Source organism: Falco biarmicus, chromosome 1 (genome assembly GCF_023638135.1).
Source record: "Falco biarmicus isolate bFalBia1 chromosome 1, bFalBia1.pri, whole genome shotgun sequence".
Classification (NCBI taxonomy): domain Eukaryota; kingdom Metazoa; phylum Chordata; class Aves; order Falconiformes; family Falconidae; genus Falco; species Falco biarmicus.
Window position 1 is genome coordinate 12,197,785 of NC_079288.1, and position 14,248 is coordinate 12,212,032.

Consider the following 14,248-nt stretch of genomic DNA (forward strand, 5'->3'; position numbering starts at 1 on the left):
CCCTGCAGCAATAACTAAAAAGCTGTTTGATATAATGGCAGGTTTAAAAGCAAACCTCCAGACCAAGAGAATTTAAAATGCAGATTCTTGAAACAGGTTAGAAGTTTCCTTCAAGTAAACAAATGTATAAAAAAAATGTAGTAATTTCTAATTAATCCAACATTTATAATCCTTCAGATATACAAAGTATCCAAGCATAAAAGTGAATTTAATTCAATACTGCAACGTTAGTTGCAACAAAAGAGGGCAGTTTTAAAAACCAAATCTGAAATACTGTAAGGAAAGATTCTTGCTAGTGCACACCTGTTGTGAAATGATATATTACTGACGACAGGTGTAAAGAAAAAAAAGAAAAAAGCATCAGTGGAATTAAAATATGTAATGCAGGCTGCGTGTTTCAACAAGAACCATGAAACAGTAGTACTTGTTCTACACATAACGCTGAGTTAGATTAAACAGTAGCATACCTAATCACCAAGACTTAAGGCCACGAAGAGGCAGATCAAAGTGCAGCAACGTCGAAGCACTCATCGTGTACCTAACTTGCAGTTTCAGTTCATTGAAATGCAAGAGTTTCAGGTCTTTTTCAAGCAGTTTTGCCATGCCAATTTCACTACAAGCTATTTCCTAAATGCAGACCATAAGCAGTATAGTACCATAACCTGACTGAAATCCACTGTTAGGGGGCAGCCCTAAACTGATCTGATGAAGTGAAAGATTTTTTTATCCCCACCCTGGTGGGTTACATCCCCGAAACCTACCACTTTCCCAAAAGCTGCCTTGCTGTACTGCCTGGACACTGAAAAATGGTCTTTTTTTCTCCTGCTTGTTCAGTGAGAAATGGCCAGGCAACTACAGTTTGACTCCTGAAGTAACAAATTGCTGGAGGAATCCAAGGGCAAAGAATTTTGAGCTTGCTGACACAAGTTTTAGTTGTCTCTCATAGGATGTGTTCTGCTTTACACACTTAGCAATTGTTTATTATGTTTATGTACAGACTGCTAGAATCTTGGCTGTTTCAGAGAAAATGTTACATGTAAACTTGTTTTAAAGACTGCTTTTATTTTCAGCAGATATTTTTGGTTTAATAACATTCTGTTGTTACAACTGTGTTACAAAATTATTAATATTAAACTCTTGAAATAAATATTTCCTATGCCACTTATGTATGTCTGTATACACATACCTACATATGTATCATTCTGGAAATCTTTATTCCCTAATGATATAATTCATTGTAGTAACTGAAACTAAAAATTGAAGACTGAACACAAGAAGACTTTAAAAATTCAGTCTGCTCATACCTACCAACTGCAACAGGTGTTACGAGCTGTAGGACACAAATAACACTGGGCTGATAAATACCTTCTCCTACCTCACAGAGGAGAAAAGAAATCATATAAATGCAAGAAGGCAGGCTTCTGCTTCCAGGTATATTGTATCACGTTCTAGTTTCGATTCTACTTGTTAAGTATTCACCTGTTTCGCTTAGTATGCACTAATGAACAGGTGGATAGAGCCAAAGCCAAACTCAAAGGAATTATGACAAAACACTAATGTATTATACATCCTACAGGTCTCATCATGCATGCAGAATGGCAGTCAGTCTCCCTTTCCAGATCTGACAATAAAATGATGAAACATCATTCTGTCTTTTGAAACATACTGCAATGCATACAAATATTGCTTCCTCCTGCTTAAACAGCAAGTCCTAAGTCATTCTAAATATAGATTATTTCTTGTATCTTCTGATTTGGAAGAGCTGCTAGAGGGGAAAAAAAAAAAAAAAAAAAATGGAAAAAACCCCACACAAAACAAAAACCACACACCACACACACTTGTTCCAGAACTTTGCTTTGATGTTTAGTAACGTACGGCATACAAGTCCTCATAGCAATTATTTTAAAAAAGCTGCAAATTTATGCAAATTACAGAAACTCATACAAACACCAGCAAATCCTTAAACCTGTGCAAAGACTGTAAAAAAGCATGTCATCTTTCTTTGCTTGCACTACCTCAACTCTGGTCAACAACAAAAACAAGAAGGACCGACTCCACCCAGCCACACAAACTGTCCCGTTCCACACAAGTACATTTGGACATCAGTAAGTGGAACAGATACAAAAACTGTTATTCCGGTATTTCAAAATGCACACCAACACTTTTAAGGGTGTAAAATTGCAAGAAAGCTTTTATAAAAAGATATTCTTATAATGTACAAGAGGAGTGCTATCATATAGTAGTGGTTCAGGTATTACAGATTTTTTTCCATGCATAGTATATAAATTTTAAAATCCAAACTAAGAATTCAGATCTTTTGAGTCATAAACTATTGCTACTCCACAAGGTAAGGAGCATTAACAAAAAACTTACTCAGATTAGCAAGCAAAAACATGGGAAACGGTGCATTTTTTCAGACTATTGGAGGACACTGTCTAACAAGTTTAGTATGCCTTATTAAAACTAATGAGAACAATATTTCAGTTGAAGAAGAATGGATGCAACTTTCAAGAATCACTTGCATTTTGGTTACCAATTCTGTAAAGTCTAGGAAAGACCACTACAGTTTCAGAAGCCCAGCCTCTTCATTTTGTACAGTTCCAATTTCTTAATTTATTTCAAGGGTTTAGTTCAAAGCAGAAGGGAAAAAAAAAAAAAAAAAATCAAGCAAAACCAACCCAAAGTGAATTATGAAATGACTACTGATGCACAATCAGATATTTTAAAGCATTTTTGAGAGTTATTTATCAGTATCTATGCTGGCAACTTCATTTGCATTCGGTGATGACAATAATACTTAAAGAAAATATACATGCACAGGAAGTTACATCTTCAAAACTGTTGTGGAAGAAATTCTAGCTGTGTGTTATCTTATCCTTTTTTAATGAACAGGAACATCTCTGTGCATTTGCTATTAAAGGTCTACCATAGCAGATCATAAATGCAATTATCTATCTTTTAAAGGAAAAACAGTATTTACCAGGGCCTGGAGCATGCCATTCGTAACAACAGTCCCCTCCATGGTCTGGAAGGAGGATTTAGATAACATCGAAAGTGTCCAGTCCAGGAAGTCTGCCATCCTTTTTTGCCTGACATCAGGGCGGACAATAAATCTGTGACAGAAAAAAACCAAAACACTTCAGTTACTAACATTATGACTCAATGAAAACTAATTTTTCCTGCTATCCAAACTAGTTGCAGTTCCTAAAAACAATTCTCTAACTGATATTTTCCTAGATCACTGAGGGTGAGAAGAATTCAAACCATCATATGTTTAGCCTTTCTGTTTCTGTGCAAGGCTCTGACCCAGAATTTCACTTCCACTTCAAAACAATATATAAACTTGGATTCTAGAGATTTGTCATCCTAATCGTAAAGCAACAAAGTTTCCAAAGGTCCCATGTAAAAATTATTTCCATTAGAATTAGCAAAAAAAGCTGAAATAAGTACAAGATTCTCCACCTCTCTCACTAAGAACAGCTATTCTGCAAATCTGAAAACCGGTGCAAATCAACAGTTGGTCCCTACTGCACTGTTATCAGCCAGGCCCGTAAAGTGTAATCATCAGGGTGCTTTTTTTTTTTTTTTTTAAATATTTAAAAAGGTCAAACACCTGTTATTTAACACAATGGATGGGATGAGGGATGCATTTTTACCCATCTCAAAGCCAAAGAGGTTCACTACTTTACTTCCATAAAACTATACGCAGCCACCATCAGTGCCAGCCAAGCTCCAGATAGGGCACCTGCTTCTCTTATCCAATTTAGTATTCTCAGCACCTAACAATCAGGGGCCTGCTGCAGCAGAGATTCAGGCTAAATTAAGAAACTTTGTTCTCAGTGCAATCAAAGGAAACAAGGTACATGGGAAAGCCCACAAAGTACAATTCATAGCGCTTAAAGAAGGATGCACGCTGAGCCTGTATCAGGTTACTTTATACATCTACACGTTCAATGGGTAACTGTACCAAGCGCTAGCTAACAAGGAATATTAAATACAGTCAACACAGGAAACTGCGAGCAGACATACGATCACCTGAATTGCCTTCAAAGTCGTTATCTATTGTGCTCAGCAACAGAACAATGAGGATTTGGGGAGGGGTGGTTTGGTTTATAACAGAGCAGCAAGGAGAAAGCTGCCTTTTGCACAATAGCGCAGGGAAGGGAAGTAACCTGTGAAGCAGATGAACTGGTTCCTAGAGCCTTTCTCAGCCCAAAGGAGTTTAAACCTTACCTTCTCAAAGGAGTGCCCTAACCTCCAGACTAGAAACAAGATAAGGATAAGCCTCATCTCCTCCTACTGCAACCAAGTCACTGAACAGACAGAAAAGAGAATTCATGAATCAAACTCCAGCTCCTTTGCCCTATGAAAAGTAAATTACTTTGGAAAACAGGATGTCTTGGGTCTTGGCATTTCTAAACTTCACTTGAAATTCAAAAACTCCTTAGAGCAGGAACCAGAATCCAGACTTCCTCTTCCTCCCCAGGGAGTTTCCGACTCAGCATGTTACAGACTTAGACTCCTGTATCTTATCTCTCTGTCTGTCCCGGGACTTCTGTGTTCCTGCCTATCTAACAGTCTAACTTCAAGAAGATGAAACAGTGACCTCATCTCAGAAGAACTATGTTCGTTCATTGAAGAACTGGTTTGGGATGTGAAAGCAGTGAATTCAAGTGCATCAAGGCCATGAGGCCTTGGACCCAGATCCTCTAATTCCTGGTGAAGTGTTTTAATCATTAAGCTATTTTGAAAATATGTTTTCATAATAAACTAAATAACTATAAGTACACTAAATAATAATTTTGCTCCCATTACAGCCTTACACAGCTTGACACAGCTGCTACTAAAACCAGCTTAATGTATTCTATCACCTTATTATGAATACATACTTTTAATAAAAATTAGTTCAGCCAATAAAATGGAGGTGAAAAGAACATAACACAACTGCTAATAACACACCTGCATAGTACCCTGCATTAGGATGCAAGGCACTTATGAAATCCCCCTGAAATCCAGGGGTGAGCACTGCATGAACACAAGGTTTTGCTGAATGCAATGCTGTAGTCAATCACATTACTATATACACGCTTCCACTAGTAATTTAGTTATGCGGATACCCTGGAGTGCAAATGAAGTGCAAATTCAATTAGTATAACGTGATGAAAGCATCTTTTTAAATTACTGTCATCCTTACTTGAGAAGGCTTCCAAATACTGGATGTACCTTCAAAAGCCTACCACAGTTGGTTGATTAGGGTATTTTTCTGGGATTTTAGAAAGCAAAGAAGATAAAGGGCACATTCAGACACATATGAATGCTCAAGAGTAAATCATTCTATGTCACACGTTCACCTTAAATCCTCTGCTTCCGTCAACTTGTGACAAGGCAGATTACTAATGCAGATACTTGAAAAGCAACTTCCAATTATCACTTCCAAAATGCCTGCAAAAACTAATTAGGATAAGGAGACAAACCTACATTCTCTCACATAGAAATATGTAACATGCAAGATTATTAAAGACTATTCAAATGATTCATGTATTCACTTAGATTTTGCTCTGAAATATTTCAAAAGAAATCAGAAAAGTACAGGACTAGTCACCAGAGAGCTATGATTCTATTCTCAGATCCTTCATGAATGTTCCACATGACACTGTCAGTTGTAAAACAAAAAAAGTGTTTGTTTTGTCATCTGATTCAGAACTGTAGCATTATACTCACTAAATACAAATTTCTAAAGCATTGAGTCCTGTGACTGAAGGTCAGAATAATTTTTAAGTAAGTACAGAGTTATTTCCCAAAAAGACAGTTAGGATCTGCTCCAGTAAATGTTACATTTAACAACTATTTTGATACAAGTCATCCCACAGATTTTGTGCCTTGATCCAGAGAAAAACATTTAACACCGATTCTATTGTTCAGAAAGCTACCCACATCCCCTATCATCATTTCATCTTCCTTACCCTACAGAGCATCTGCTTCTCAAAACTACGTTGGCAGAGCCCTCTAGTGTAGATATAGTATATGCAAGCATAAAGATTCAGGGGGTTGCCTGCTTTAAAAAGAAAAAAAAAAAGAAAAACCAAAATGACAAACTGAGCTGACTAAAGCCCTCTTCCACTAGAATATATTGGAATATGTACTGTAATATATATTGGAAAAAGAAGATACATGTGTACTAGCACAGTTTATGGTCTTTGGTTTCACTTGTGATGCGTATGAAAATAAACTACAATCTCCAGAAACGCGCTAAGAGAAGAAAGAAGAGATACAGAAGTTCGTTATTTCAAATTTATAAACAACCCTAGCATCAGTATTACTGAAGTGATGCAAAAAATGCCAGAACAAATGCACCTCTGTCACAAATTGCTCAGTGTCTGAACACCAACCATGTAAAACAATGGGATTTAGAAAGTTCCATTATCCTACACCTGTTTCATTTGATGAATTACTTGATAACAATAAACCTAAGAAAACAGATTGTTTTCTGGAGGAGAGATGAAGAAAATTACAAGAGTGAAATTAAGCAAATAAATTCTAGCATTACTATTTCCTATTACATAACTGAAATACTGTTAGGAAACATCAAGCCATTAATATTAGATACCAATTCTCTGTTTACTGTGCAACACACTGCAAAAATCAGGAGCAAGGTAAATAACTGTATCTTTCCAAAACTCTGTAGCACGAACGGGTCCCTAGAAGGCAACCTGAACAGCATCCTGATAAGAGTGAAGACCTGTATCACTTGTGATGGATACTGTTTCTCTAGCAAGCAGAAGAAAATACAGTATTTTCAATATGAACACACTACTGGATCTGATTCAAGCAAGTTTAACATCCCACATACAGTTGGCAACTTCCAGTCCTCCCAACACTATCATTAGTAGTATGTCAGACTAAAAAATGGCAGGAGAAATGGGAGCTAGATTTTTTTCTTTTCTGCCAAGAAGCACGAAAGAGACTTACTTCGAAACCAGTACAGCAGCTGCATCTCGAGCCTTATCACTGACAACCAAGTAACACTAAAGATAAAAGAAAACTAACTGTAAAAGAATTCATACATGTAGATTTAACAACTACATAACTTTGTAAATATTAGGTAGTATATTCATGTACAATGACAAACATTATGAGTATATAAATTATGTAATTATGATGATTACAAAATGAGCTTAAGATTAAAAAAAAATTAAAATCCCCATTTAACAAACCATATCTCAGGCAAGAAAGTCTCCCTTCTAAAGTGTCTTTCAAAGCAAGTTTACCTTTACTGAAACCTTAACTTACAGTCATATTTGTGCTACTACATGCCTGCAAGTGATAAGCCACTGATGTGCTGCAAGTGTCAAATACCTAAGCTGTTCAGGTATTTTGGGGGAGAGGGTTGTTTTATTCTAAGGCATGACAAGTTAGCCACTTTGGCTTATGCCTAGTGAAACATCATTATCTCTGTTGAAAATTCTTCATGCGGTCATAGCTTCCAATGCTACTTACTCACCCTGATCAAACACTAATTTCCTATATAAGTCATCAAACTTAGCTTGCAGAAAAAAATAGTAGTATTTTCAAATGCTAAAAGCTGTTAATGTAATCAAAGACACACATTCATATCAGATAGTCATAAAAAATATATTACTTCAGGGAAAACAAGTAACACTCATCTGACACTAAAGCAGCAAAGAACACGCTGAGATTCCAAAACTATGGAGAAATTTTTTAGAGATTAGGTACAGAAAATATGGACTTTAATATTCTGAAAAGACAGTAATTTATTACATGTTGAAAGATTAAGCCTAAGAAAAATACCACAGGTTTGAAAGTATGACAAGATGTATTATACTTACTTTTGCTATTTTAAGTATGCGATCCATTGTTGGCATACGAGCATGCCCTTCCTCAGAAATTATACTTCCATCAAAACGGGCCAGATCAAAAGGAATCAAGCATATCATGGAGAGCCATAATAAAAGCATGTAACGAGTTTCCCAAGTCTGGAAAAAAATGGAAAAACAAAATGTGTACTCCGTTTTCTGGAGTATATTCCAACAAAGTACCTGGAGCACAAGCTATCCACTAGCTCCAAGAATTTCCAAAGTAAGATGACAAAAGAGAAAACTCCAAACCTGAATGCTCTGAAACACCACAAGAGACAGAACTACAAGCGATTCCAAAAAGGAAAATTGTAACAAAATTAACAGACCCTCTCCTCTGGACCTGAGATCCAGATAAGTTTATTTTCTTCCCAAAGGAAAACTGATTGTTGCAATTTCCCTTGTTTCTCCTTCCTGCAGCCCATTTTCGCCTCCAGTCACAAGTATGAGAGAAACATTTTCATCCTCATTTCTTACGTATTGCTTTCATGGGTTTACTGAAACAACTTCAGGTGTGTTTTCAGAGACAGACAAGAAGGAACTTTCAAAGCAGTACAACTACATCAACAGCAAAGTGGTCAGAATTTATGACGTTCATTAGAAAATTAATTTAGAGCAGCAATGCAATTATTGTCTTCGTATCCATGATTTCTGCTACTTTTAATACATGATGATCTCTCTTAAAATTCAGCCTTATTAAAGCCTTCTGGAATTATTTTTCCTTACTCAAAAATATATCAACTACAGTATCTTGGAATTGGACTCGATGATCCTTATGGATCCCTTCCAACACCAGCCATTCTACGATCTCAATCCCTGCTTAAAAACTCTTTGCTTACATAATCTGTCAAATCAGAATTCCTGCACAGAACATTCCCAGCCAAATAAAACTTTAAATCAGGACACAGCATGAAGTGGTGTCACACTGTTTTTCAAATCACAAACAGGTAAAAAAAAAATATCTGAAATCCTGTGTTAAGTTTTCCACATCCAGGAATATATTATCAACAGGAAGAAATCCAAGTGATTTATGCCTATTGCCATAATTGTGCAATTTTCTCAAATCTTCACCTCCCTCCTTTCAAATGAAAAGGAGAAAAAAACCCAAACCCCCTCACAGATCTGAAGACAGATGTTGGGAGACTGGGTAACAATAAAACACTTCATGAAATTAAAAAAAGACAAGTAACTATCATCTTCATTTCCTCATCAAAATAGAAGTTCTCGTGCCAACTTTGACAAAACTCAAAGGTTTAAAAAACGGCCTCTTTACATTAAGAAATAGGAATAAATATGTAAAACCTAAATACTCAGTTTCCTGTGATTTTACTTTTATTACTTCAAGCTAAATTACTGTGACTGTTAATGATACGCATAGCAGGAAGAGAATTTTGCAGTTACTCCTTTTAGAAGTTCAGTATCTTTCGCAGCCTTTCTTATTACTGTTGTTTCAATTCATTTGTTCCCTTATACAAGTGGTTATAAAGATTCTACTTGCACCTCTATCACCATCACTTCTAAATCCTTAGAACATATCCCATGAAAGAAAAACTTAAGACCTCTCCTTTCAAAAAGACACCTCTTTTCTGACAAGATGACTTCCATAATAAATCCAGATGTTAACACCGGGCAGGATGTTGTATCACTGCTTTATACATTTCTTTCCAGACTTTTTTCTTATACTGTTCATCAGCTTTTTCTGCTGGAGAAACAAAAGTTAAACAAAAAGCACAGCAAGTTCTCACCTCAGAGTCTTTTGGATTCTGGTCTACAAGCAGATCCAAAACAGGCTGTAGATCAACTACTTCATGAGGAAACAGTGGGAGGAAAAGTTTGTACCCTCTCACCTGTAAAAAAGTTTCAAAATGTAGTAAGCTATCTGGCATGGTCAAGTACTGAGGAAGAAGAAAAGATCCTTTGAGGAGCTTCTTGTGTATGACCCTCATGTAGCAAGAACAGTAAGGATATGGATTAAAGTGTTAAATACCTTCAGAAAGAACTAATGGAATGATAATTCTTTAACTTTAAAACAAGAGACCTCTGGAGACTCTTTAGTCCCAACTCTCCTGCTAAAGCATGGCCACCCACAGCAGGCTGATCAGGACCGTGTCTGTAGGATAGTCAGTATCTGCAGGGGTGGAGGCTCCACAACCTCTCTGAGCAATCTATCCCAGTATTCAATCCTTAAAGCCAAAAAACGTTTTCTTATGCTCAGATGGAAAGTCCATAGTCCATCTAATTCTTCATCATACTTTACTCTCTTTTTTTAACATTATGACTGTTTTGTCGCTCAGTATCTCAACATCTGCAATTCTTTTTGCAGTCAGACCTTGATTTTTACTACTCTGGATCATTAAATAACATAAGCTATCATGAAAACCATACAAAAAAAGAACTAATCTTTCACAGTACAGTTTAAAACATTTCATTGCATTACTTAGACGTTTATTTATTTTACTATTTTTGAAAATGTGGCATATTTAGAAGTTAAACAGCAAAGAAAATATTGGAAACTTAAAACATTGCAGTTACAGAATGTTAAATTTGGGGTTTTCTTACCTTTGTAATGATGTAAAGAAATTTAAAAGCCAGGTGAACTAGAGGGGGAGGAGATCCTTTGTCTCGTGCTATATCCAACAATGAATTCATCATCCACTCTAATGAAAGGAGAGGAAAATAAGTGAGACGACATGCAGTTAGCTTACAGTTTCTCATACTCCTAAGAACTGAGAGGGAGACAGTAGTCATATAATGAGTAATATCAGCCACAGCAATCTTGTAATGCAAATATGGACCTTCTAGTTTAACATATTTTCAAGATTTTGATTCAAAATTTTTTTCAAGAAGATATTCCTACCTAAGTGGCGATCCAACAAGTGAGGTTGCTCCTGGTACTTGTCCATTATACCTGAAAAGGAAAATGTATCTGTAATAAACTATTCAAATTAAAAGCTCTTACAGGCATTAATTGTGAGATACAGCCTGATTCCAGACAGCTTTAGCTTAAGATTTCAGCATCCTTGGCTGCCACCATCCGTAAGCAAGGTCAAGAAGGAAGAAAACTACAGAGAAGTAACTGTAAAAATACAGTCTTCCCCCTTCCCTAGTGCAATCATTTACCTACACTGAATCATAAACTCCCTTCCAGGGGTCTCTCTAATTACTATGGACAAATCTCACAGCTAGGTGAAACAAGCAATCACTCCGCTTGCTGCTGTCCTTCAGTGCAGAGCTCTTTGGGGCTCTCCTTTCCTAAGCACAACTTGCCAGCACACGATTTCTGATGGAACTCTGCAAACAGAGGACATTAAACCACTGTGGACTAGCTGCTCCAGGCATACCAGCTTCACACTGCACTCCTACTCACACAGTGACCAGAATGCTGCTTTACAGCTTTCCCCGCCTTGCTGTTCACATATTCCTCCTAAACATATGGAATCCCACTCACTTTTACACGGTGTTCTATTTGTTAGCATGTCAAATTACCGATTGCCTCTAAAAACACACACACACGCAAAGATACCTCAACATCTAGAAGTGTAGTACCATGACACTTTTCTGATTCTGAGGCCGACAGAGTCATGGGGAAACCCTCCCTGGATACCTGGGTATCTTCCTTCCCGTGCCCAGAACATATTTAAAGACATAATTCCACCACTGCAGACCTGTACTGAAACACTGTATAGGCACTGCAGGAAATAATTCAGCAAAGAACAAAGAATCCTTGACACATTTTAACCTGACAAATACAAACTGTAGGTATTACTATCTGTACTCCTCTAAACTTTTCACATTACTTAAATCTTGCCAATAATATGTTACCTTCCTTTTGGGAACTGACTTGAAGAAAGACAAGTTGAAACTGAATATTGAAAAAAAAACTAGGAACAACTTGCCACAGCTTTTAGAAACAAAAGCATTTCAATTTAAACCTAGAATCAACAAAAAGCAGCTACAGGAATGAAAGCTGGATATTGTAAGAGATCATCAAGTGATCCAGTATTGCACTGGGGATTGCCTGGCTCAGGTATTTGATCAGAAAATAGCTTTTTAATTACAAAACTAAAATACCTTCTTACCCTCTCATTTTCCTGCATTTGTTTCTCTCTCAAACAATTTTGCTCACTATCCCTTTTCTCCACTTGTCACATCAACACCTAGATTTAAGACATAACTCAGCTTTGACAGTGCTGTAGCTGACCAGTGGATGACAATGCGCAACCACTTTAAAGACACCAGCCAGTCCAACAGCATCCTTGCAGTAACTCGTGTAATTCCACTCCGATACCATAGTGCTGTCTCCTGTCAAGAGGAAAGCCTGATCTCCTAATCATCACATAACTGCCCACTGTAATTGATGATACCTTAAGCTGCGTACAAATAACAGAACTAGCGAATACAAGAAATTCCATCAACACTCAAAGCAACAGCTCTCAAGCAGAAATGGAATGTAACAGCAAATTCCTCATCTTACCAAATTCTTTGCCCAGATCAGTCTGGCAAGCTAATCTAAAACAAACCCTAAATCTAAATGCTGAAAAGAATGAAGTGAAAAATCACAGGTTTTCTAATGCTATTATTTCAAAAAAAGATCTTCCTAAATTTTCTTACAAAATTATAGTTGCAGATTAAACTATCTTCCAAGCTTCCATTTCTAACAGTTCCCAAAAAAAATGAACAACACATTTTTGTGAATGTTTCGGAGACCTGCATCAAAATCTGATAATTTTTATAATTATGATATATGATCAATATCAACATATATGATACATAACTGATTATTATGGCATTATCTGCATATGGATTAAAGGTATTCCGTAAGCGTCAATGTTACATGCCACACCAAGCCTGTTACCATATTTGGGATATTTTGCCCAAGAAAGATCAAATGATACCATATGACACTAAATATTATAATCAAATATTGAACAACATGTACAGTACCTATCAGTTTTAAGGATATTAACACTGTATTTACTAAGCAACGACATGCATGCAGAAACTTCATAAATACAATTTAAATACACAGAGACAGTACACATGATACAGAAGACAGAGAGGCATCGCAAAATGATCTGTTGGAGAAGAAGATGTCCTTTCAGACACTTGAGAATTTTTCAGTAATGACTTTTCTATCCCAAAGTCTACCATTTCACCTGTGACACTGAATCATCAACACAAATCTAAGTGTTCTTGCTACTGCTTTCTGAAGTTACATGTTCATCATTAAACTCCTCAGATGGAACAGCCAGTTAAGTCAATTGAGTATAATACTACTGAGAAGCTTCTGCAGGGTCAAATTTCCAAATTCTGGGGTTTCTGGTTTATTGTCTACCTCTCTTTGTCAAAAACCCACCAGCTCAATATTTTGACTGCAAGTTTTTGCAATTTCACCATTTTTGCAACAATACTTGCAAAATGCTAGCTTGATTTGTAAATACGTGAAACCTTGCATTAACATGCAAATCACCCGGTCAGGATATTGGCTCCAATACACAGATGTGCTTTATAACAGGCTAATTACCTAGGGCACTGCTACATGTACATAATTATAACACTTGTACATTCAGCTGAGGTCCAGAAGCAGAACAGCTTTTGTTCTATGGCAAAAAAGCTGTTACTAAGATCTAAGTTGCCTTCACTCAGAAACAATTACAAGATCTGTGTGGATTCAGCTGCCTTTCATACTTCCTATGAAACTAAAAATATGAAACTAACTCTTTAAAGCTCAAAGAAATTTAAACAAGTAATCAGGTATAAAAATGGCTTTGACAGGCATACAATCTTCAACTAAATTATTGTCTGCATTTGAATAGGAAACTGGAAGCTAAACATGGGCCAGAATTCAGTTGTCTTAAATCTAAGACCTGGGGCTTTATTTACAGCAGTTAAATACCTTACAATAACGGTACAGATATCTGGAAAACAAATGAGTAGAAAAATAACTCTAAACTACCTGTTGATAAAGTTCCAGCATTATCACCAATAGAAAATTAACAGTTTGGACCTTTTTTGGTGGCAAGATGCTCTAAGCAACACAAGAACGTGCTCCCTTTGGATGATGTGCTCACCTAGGAATTTTTCCACGGCCATTTCTCGAGTCACCAGGTCCCCAAAGACCCCCTTGAGGTTACCGATGAGCCCCCTGACCTCCTGGCTCTCCGTGAAACTCTCCAGGACACTTCTCGTGGTGGCGACCCCCGGCTCCTGACTCCTGCCATCCTCTGGCTCGGGCGCCGCGCCACCCATCTCGCCCAGAGCCATGCCCGAGGCTCCCTGCAACTGGGCAGAACGGCCGGTCAGTCAGGGGTCCCGGAGCTGGGGGTCCCGGAGTGGGACCGCCCCGGCCGCGCCTCACACACGTCTCACGCCGA

At 37.2% G+C, this 14,248-nt stretch overlaps 1 protein-coding gene across 1 annotated transcript in view; it reads right to left on the bottom strand.

The window, feature by feature from the left end:
• TBCD (tubulin folding cofactor D) overlaps positions 1 to 14,248 on the bottom strand; it is a 129,650-nt gene that overhangs the window by 115,109 nt on the left and 293 nt on the right. The window contains exons 2-8 of the mRNA XM_056328217.1: positions 13,946 to 14,156; positions 10,732 to 10,782; positions 10,434 to 10,531; positions 9,620 to 9,721; positions 7,848 to 7,994; positions 6,970 to 7,025; positions 2,981 to 3,113 (exon numbers count right to left, since the gene is read on the bottom strand). Coding sequence (XP_056184192.1) covers positions 2,981 to 3,113; positions 6,970 to 7,025; positions 7,848 to 7,994; positions 9,620 to 9,721; positions 10,434 to 10,531; positions 10,732 to 10,782; positions 13,946 to 14,138 — 780 coding nt within the window. The 5' untranslated portion in view covers positions 14,139 to 14,156. The remainder of the gene's footprint in view (positions 1 to 2,980; positions 3,114 to 6,969; positions 7,026 to 7,847; positions 7,995 to 9,619; positions 9,722 to 10,433; positions 10,532 to 10,731; positions 10,783 to 13,945; positions 14,157 to 14,248) is intronic.